Source organism: Eutrigla gurnardus, assembly GCF_963514095.1.
Source record: "Eutrigla gurnardus genome assembly, chromosome: 7".
NCBI classification, from domain to species: domain Eukaryota; kingdom Metazoa; phylum Chordata; class Actinopteri; order Perciformes; family Triglidae; genus Eutrigla; species Eutrigla gurnardus.
In genome coordinates, this window is record NC_139921.1 from 26,596,394 (window position 1) to 26,603,070 (window position 6,677).

At 44.1% G+C, this 6,677-nt stretch overlaps 2 protein-coding genes across 6 annotated transcripts in view; one reads left to right on the forward strand and one right to left on the reverse strand.

Annotated features, from left to right (window-relative positions):
* Window positions 1-405: 405 nt before the first annotated feature.
* On the reverse strand, window positions 406-6,315 carry LOC311015524 (uncharacterized protein). 5 transcript variants are annotated; one of them, XM_084012822.1, is made up of 15 exons: window positions 6,148-6,315; window positions 5,763-5,878; window positions 5,291-5,335; window positions 4,922-5,086; window positions 4,720-4,817; window positions 4,130-4,266; window positions 3,871-3,991; window positions 3,630-3,768; window positions 3,450-3,545; window positions 3,267-3,356; window positions 2,942-3,087; window positions 2,688-2,777; window positions 1,607-2,282; window positions 1,179-1,282; window positions 406-788 (listed from the first exon to the last, which is right to left on the reverse strand). In XM_084012822.1, the coding sequence occupies exons 3-15, from the start codon at window positions 5,330-5,332 to the stop codon at window positions 686-688; spliced, it is 2,007 nt and encodes a 668-aa protein (XP_083868948.1). In that variant the 5' UTR covers window positions 5,333-5,335; window positions 5,763-5,878; window positions 6,148-6,315; the 3' UTR covers window positions 406-685. The 5 variants fall into 5 exon arrangements, with proteins under 5 accessions (XP_083868948.1, XP_083868946.1, XP_083868947.1 ...); XM_084012820.1 differs by having other exon boundaries at window positions 5,291-5,363; XM_084012821.1 differs by having other exon boundaries at window positions 5,291-5,363; window positions 5,763-5,881.
* The window catches only part of cdkn3 (cyclin dependent kinase inhibitor 3), a 6,679-nt gene continuing 4,931 nt past the window's right edge, over window positions 4,930-6,677 (forward strand). Inside the window, exon 1 of the mRNA XM_084012827.1 lies at window positions 4,930-5,002. The gene's annotated coding sequence lies outside the window, so the exon portion shown is untranslated. The remainder of the gene's footprint in view (window positions 5,003-6,677) is intronic.

Here is a 6,677-nt window from a genome sequence, read left to right on the forward strand (position 1 = left end):
TGAAAGGTTCTGGTCACCCCAAAAATGATCTCCGAGTTTCCCCACTTGAGGATTTCAGAGTCCGCAACGCGTATTTACCATTATTCCGATAACGATTTCTACACCTTCTGGACAAATTAAACGAACGATAACGTGTTACGTGGTGAGTTTAAGAGCTGGTGGGTTGATTTTCTTGCTATTTAATCGAGCCAACGTTAACTTTCCAGCCTGTGTGCTAACTAAGCTAGCTATTAGCTAACCGCTGTATTTAGCTGTAGCTTCATATTTAGCGGTAACCAACAAAATGACAATTCACTGCTTCCTTTAGATATTAAAGTTTTACGCTACTCATTCAATGTTTCAAGAAAAACACAGTTTATTACTTGGCATGTTTCTTTAGCTACACATCGACGTCATATTATCTCCCGGTTAAAAACCACATGGTCTGCCATTTTTATGTAAATTGACGAGGAAATGCTTCAGTCTAATAATGTTTTCTTTTAAAGAAATATTTTTCCCCAAGTATATATATATATATATATTTTTCTTCTTATCCCCGTTAAAACAAAGGTGTCTCCCGTTTTCCCAACATTCATTTAACAGGGGAAAAAAAGTTCGTGCAGTGACGTCGGCGTCATGGCCGCCATCGAAGACGTCACAACTCGGGCTCACGTTTGTTAACTTGGAAGTTTTTAGAGCTTCGAAGTCAAACGGTGCTGCAGGGCCCCTCGCTGTCTTCACTGTCGTCCCACACAACTCCACGGCTCCCACCCGCTGCATGGTTCCCTCTCTGCGGGGGCAGGCCTGGTCTGAACGCACGGTCAAGCAGGAGACAGGTAAAAGGTATATTTGTCATTTAATCCAGTTTTCACTAAAATGCAAAGGTGCTTCAATGGCCGAAACGCAAAACCTTCTATCTGAAAAATTCACTTTTTTGAGGATAACTAACTAAAACGCTTTTTTTCCTCACAGAATGCAATTTTTTAACAATACCCAATGCATAAAGCACTGTTTTTGAACTATATTATGTGTTAAAAATACAGACTAGGTATTGTTAACCTTGTTCTCATCATCCAAAGTAAAAATCCTGCAGATAGGAGGTTTTGCTTTTCAGATAAGTGTGAATTAGGTAGATTTTACATTTCTGTATCACCATCCTACCTCTAATAAGTCATGATTCTACCTGACTGAACGCTCACCTCAGATTTTCTCTACCCGGGTTGAAATTCTGAAGGTTTTGCCTCGCTGTGGCTGGAATCGGGACGAAGCCTCTTCTGTTGTCTTTCTCTGGAGCTGCATCAGCCTGGAGCATGAAGTGATGTGGATGTACAGAGAGCGGGGAAATATGGGATTAGTTTGGAAAGCATTTTACGAGGCAGGCAGGAGTTTAACCAAAAAAAAAAGAAAAGAAGATGCTCCCATGCCGTTTTGTGTGAGAGTGTATGTGTAGCATTGGCAGAAGTATGTTCTCCTTGACTGATGTTTAGTTTTTCTCATGATTTGAGCACATTCTACTACTATCACATACTATTATTTAATTCTGACTCACTTTCAAAGGATGCCGTTACTGTAAAATACAAAGAGTCGGCCCAGTATGGCCAGGGCACGGTGCTTATTTAACAAATACCTGTTTGGATGGATCGTCCCAGATGGGCCTGAAGGCACTTTTTGGATGTAAAGGAGGCGACCCCTTCCTGACGTTGACCAGCCTCTTTCCGTAGGAGCTGACGAGGCACGGCGTCGGCCCGTTTGCACACGGCCCCGCGGTGTTTCTCAGAGGAGGGTGAGGGGTTAATCTGGGAATCTGCCACCGCAGACAGACAGTCCTCTCTCTGGGTGTCTCCCTCGACTGCTGCTGGCTGCGCGAGGGCTTCAACAGTACCGGCACCTGGCTGTCCTCCTCTTCATCCTCGTCACTGTTGCTGCCCGTCGTCTCCCTGCGCAGGGTGGCGTCGGGGCTGCAGGAGGTGACGGAGGAGAAGTCGAAGGCTGAGGTGTCATCTTGGTCTGTATCGCAGTCCTCGAGGCTTCGATTGGTGTGAGGTGCCTCCAGCTCGTTGGTGCCTGTGCCGGTGGGCTGGATGTAGGTGCCCTGGCCCGAGTCGCTGTTCTCTCCCCATGCTGCGGCGTCCGGAGTGAGGAGGGAGCAGCGAGCGTGTCCACAGTCGAGGCCCGGCAGGTTCAGGAGGGTCTGGTCTCTTCCGCAGTCCTTCCTCCTCACTGGGCTGCAGGACCAGCACTCCAGACGCATCGAGTGACAGCCGTCAACGCCGTTAGTGAGGCCGACCGCCTGCTGGTCGTCTCTAGGAAGGAGAGTGGAGGTTATACTAGGCCCCTAACGTCAGCTGTACAAGTGGGGGGCAGGGGTAAGAAAGATGTGGAAAACTATTCTACATTTACTTCATTATTCATTATTTCCTAACCTCCGTTTCTTCCTCCCGTCCTTTTCCTTATTGGTTTTCTTTCCCTACTTCCTTCCTCCCTTACTTTCTTCTTGAATATAAATACTTCAGATACTTGAATTCCTTTTAATGCTTTAATGCTTTTGTTTTCTTAATGATTTGAATGCTTTAATGTAACCAGGCGAACACTTTTTTTTTTGTAAATATCACTGAAAATGTCACTTGACAACATTTTTGCACTGCAGATGCTCACTTACTTGCTGGACTGTGCTGTACTGACCGAAGCCAGCAGAGGGCAACACTCACCTCTGAGCTGCAGTTTTTAACTCTCTGGTCTGTTGGCTCCATGTACAACAGTTTACTGAGGATCCACCATCCACTGAATCAGAGCAGCTGCTGTCATGAAAAATAATGAATCTTAATTTGAATCTCTGGATTAGTTCAGCCAAAGAAAAAGAAAAATCAACTTCATTTTTATCTGACAGAAGAGGCGTCAACCTGAGTTTTAATACTCAAAAGATCATCTGTGAGTCAGTTTATCCTTCCCATGATGCCCTTACCTTTGTTCAGATCCTTCTCCTTCCTCCCATCGGACGTCTTCCTCCAGGATCACATGACAGCGGGACAAAATGCTCCTCAGAGCTCGCTCCGTTCCCAGCAGGAGGCTGCAATCAGGATGCTCTTTACTTGTCCACTGCAGCAAGTTCTAGAGGGAAATGTAGAAACATTAAGAATTCAGTTCAACTATAAAAGGGTTATTTTTTTACCTGTAAGCACCTTCTTTCAACTCAACCTCGTGAAATGTAGCTACAGTGTTGGCTTGTGGTGTCACATCTTGTGTAGCTGCAGCTCTACGAACTGGACTGGCTGCGGCCGCTGACTCACCTGGATGTGGCCCAGGTAGCCGTGTACGCGAGAAACGGGAGCCAACAGTAGGGAGAGCAGTTTCATTCCCTCCCTCTCCATCCGGCCACCCTGTTAAATGCAAACAAAAAAATATCCGTCAGCATGTTTTTGGTTTCTCAGGCACATTATAACTGAATAATGTTGTGTCCTTTTTTAAAATACCTGTATTTTCTCTGAGAGATTCAGCCTGTTGAACTCCAGCGAGAGGAATGATGCCAGCGTAGTCGTGTATCCGAGGTACATGTCTGAAAAGGCTGTCTGGTCGGACCAAATCAAAGCAATCGTGAGCACTTTCAGTGTGATTATCTGAAATCATTTTCTTTAAAAAGAGCACCAACTCACATCATTTTGTCCAATAAGCTGCACCAAGATGTCTCCAACCAGAGACTTCCAGTGTTCAGCAGATAATCGCTCCTGCAGCGTGTTCCTGAAGAGCAGGTGTCGCTGTAACAGCTGCTCCACGAACTTCAGATATGTCTGACTGCATCACGACACACAAAAAAAAACAAAAAAGGGAGAGGATTTTGATGCTTCTTTTTAGGACAGAGCAGTGCTGCCGTACTGTAAACCATTCAGCCCTTACTATGGCTCCACAGTCATCTGGTGAGCTGGTGGTGTCTTGTATTGATCATACAGCTGGTTTAAGGTGGACACGTACTCCCACTCAGAATGCAGGAGTTGCATCGCCACCTGATGTCGTGCATCTGTACGAAAAAAGATGCGCCTTTCACTTGAAATGTTTACATACAACAAAGTTTAATTCCCCCAATCTGAACAGAAAATGTCAAGTTAAGCTTATGCTTATTTGTTTGGTTGACTCGGCTGTAAACGGAAGGGCTCACCTGTGCCTTCACTCAGTCCTGCTTTGAGGCCCTGCAGGAAACAGTGGAGGAGCAGCTTCCCTCTGGACAGAACGGCTGGTGGAGCAGACGAACAGTCACACTGCCTCCGCTCACAGGCCGACGCTGCTGCTGGATCACTGCAGCACAACAGTGGGCAGATGGGTTTTTACACTTTGTACCATAGGGGTCAGATTTGACTGCCCAAGATTTTCTACGGTACAAACCAGGGAATATCGGCTTCTAAGAAAGTACATATAACGTGCAAATTGATTCATTATGTTCATGTATTTCCCTTCATATTTGAGCTGTCGTTCTTGGATTTCAGTACGAGAACAATTCCCTTAATGTTTGCACTTTATTTCTCATGTGTTTTGTCATTAAGCGCCGAGGTAGAAGGGGAATTAAAGCTTTCAGTCTCAAGTAAAGGCGACGCAAAGTAAAGGGGGGGGAAGTTAAATCGATGCGAAATATGGTCTTAATTTTAAGAACGTTTTTTTCATCCGTGTTCTGAACAGTTATCTGATTTGTTTGAATATTTCTAATACTTTATATTCTTCTCTGTATAGCTCTGTATATATGTTTGTTTTTACCTTCCTCTGTGCTTGGATGTGGAGCTCTTTGCATCCTGCTGATGTCTCTGTCTGTTATGCAGCTGTAGGATCTGATACTGCATCGCTCCCAGCTCCTCCTGCGTGACGAGACGCCGGGTGAAGCCAAGTCAGTGTCAAATCATTCTGAGCAAACTGTTCATATTCAGATATTTCTCAATAGTTAAACTAATCCGAGTGTCACCCTCAGGGACTCGACCAGAGCCTCCAGACGAAGAGCTTTCTTCTGGCAGCCCCTCCTGTTCTCCTCCAGCTCCTCCCTCAGGTAAGTGTCTCCATGTTGGATCTGACTGAGCTCCAGCAGGGCGCTGGTGAACCCCGTCTTCAGCTCCGAGACCATGCATTGTAACTGGCGGGAGAGCAGGCGTCAAAAATGCACTTAGATGTATTAACAGCATTGTCTTTTATGCTTCTGACGTTGTGAACATTGATGAGATAAGAACATCATTTCCATCTAAACTGACCCACTCATACTATCTTAAGAGCTTTAAATACAAAGTGAGCTGTCTCTTTAACCAACGCCTGACGGCTGCTGAGGGAAAGTGCAGAATACCTTTGAGATTTCAGTGACGAGCTCTGCCTCTTGAGGCTTCATGACCTGCACAAAGAGAGACACGCAGACGAGGCTGTTTGCAAAACAGCCAGTTAATAATCTGCACACACCCTGTGCAGCCTGCATGACCTGTTTGAGATTATTAATGTCTACTGCAAAGCATAACGTTGGTAAATCCACCGTGCAAAGAAAGCAATGTCCTCCTGTGTAATTTACACCAACAGATTAGCATTCATACAGAGTAGGGAAGTCCACCTGTTGTGTTTTCTTTCAGTAAAGTAAATCTTTAACTTCCTCCAAACCAAATCCACACCTTGTAAGAGACGAACCATCTGCACTGAGTGAATAAGTGAATTCTGTCTCTTCTTCTTGTATATTATAGTCATAACATTTACTAGATGAGGTAAACTAATGTCTTTTAATTAGATTTAAATGACTTTCCGTGCCCCACGTTCTCGTTGGTTGGTGGTACCTGTTCAGATGTTGCCCCTTTGCCAGCAGCTCCTCTGCTGAGGAAGTAGCAGCCAGCCAAAGAGCTCAGCCCTGCGGGGGGAATGGCTGCAGCAGCCAAGATCCCTCCTTTTAAGTCTGCTAACAGAAGGACAGGCACGAATCAGCAAAAAAAAAAAAAAAATGTAATAACCTCATGTTTAAAACTGCAAATACATCACCTCAACATCATTTTAAACCTATTTATAACATCTTATAGCACTTTTTCTTTTTTCATTTTAAGGCTACTTAAAACGCATATTATAATGTGTTTAAACATAATCAGAATATTAGTGGGGTCCGAAATCAAAGAATCCAGCAAAAAAAAAAAAAACTGAATATATTAAAGAGAGCCACAGGACACTCACCTCAGTTAAAGCTCCGCTCCAAAAGATCGGTTTTTATCCAGACAGACTCAACATTTCCAGGGTTTCCTCTTCGGTGAAGGAACTTTTCTTTTTATTGATCATTTGCGGTGTGAAGGTGGGCGTCTCGTGCTGCGCGGCTCTTTGCCGACGTCTCGCGTGACGCTCAGCGAGCAGCTGAACGGAGGAAGTCCGTTTGAACCACTAACCTGATGGAAGAGCTGCTATAACGGAGGTATTCACTGCAACTGAGCTGTTGCTGTGCATCTGTGTACATGTTTTCTGCTCGTTTGTTTGTTTGTTTGTTTTTACCAACACGTGATTAGGATTAGGATTTAAAATGTTGCTCATTAGGTCGTTTTCTGTTTGAGGCTTTTAATTTGAAATTTCTTGTCGGTGTTAATTTTCCGACAAAAATCATCAAATGAATAAGATAAGACGTCGGAAAACACATGTTGAGCTATTGTGTCAAGATAATAAAATATATAAAAATATATATAAAAATATATATATAAAAAAAAAATATATATATA

Coding starts and splice junctions, on each gene's coding strand:
- LOC311015524 (XM_084012818.1), bottom strand. CDS start 5,416: ATGCAGGCTGCACAGGGTGTGTGCAGATTATTAACTGGCTGTTTTGCA. Junction 3,769..3,870: donor CAGATGACTGTGGAGCCATA/GTAAGGGCTGAA, acceptor GTCGTGATGCAG/TCAGACATATCTGAAGTTCG. Junction 1,283..1,606: donor GGGACGATCCATCCAAACAG/GTATTTGTTAAA, acceptor TTCATGCTCCAG/GCTGATGCAGCTCCAGAGAA.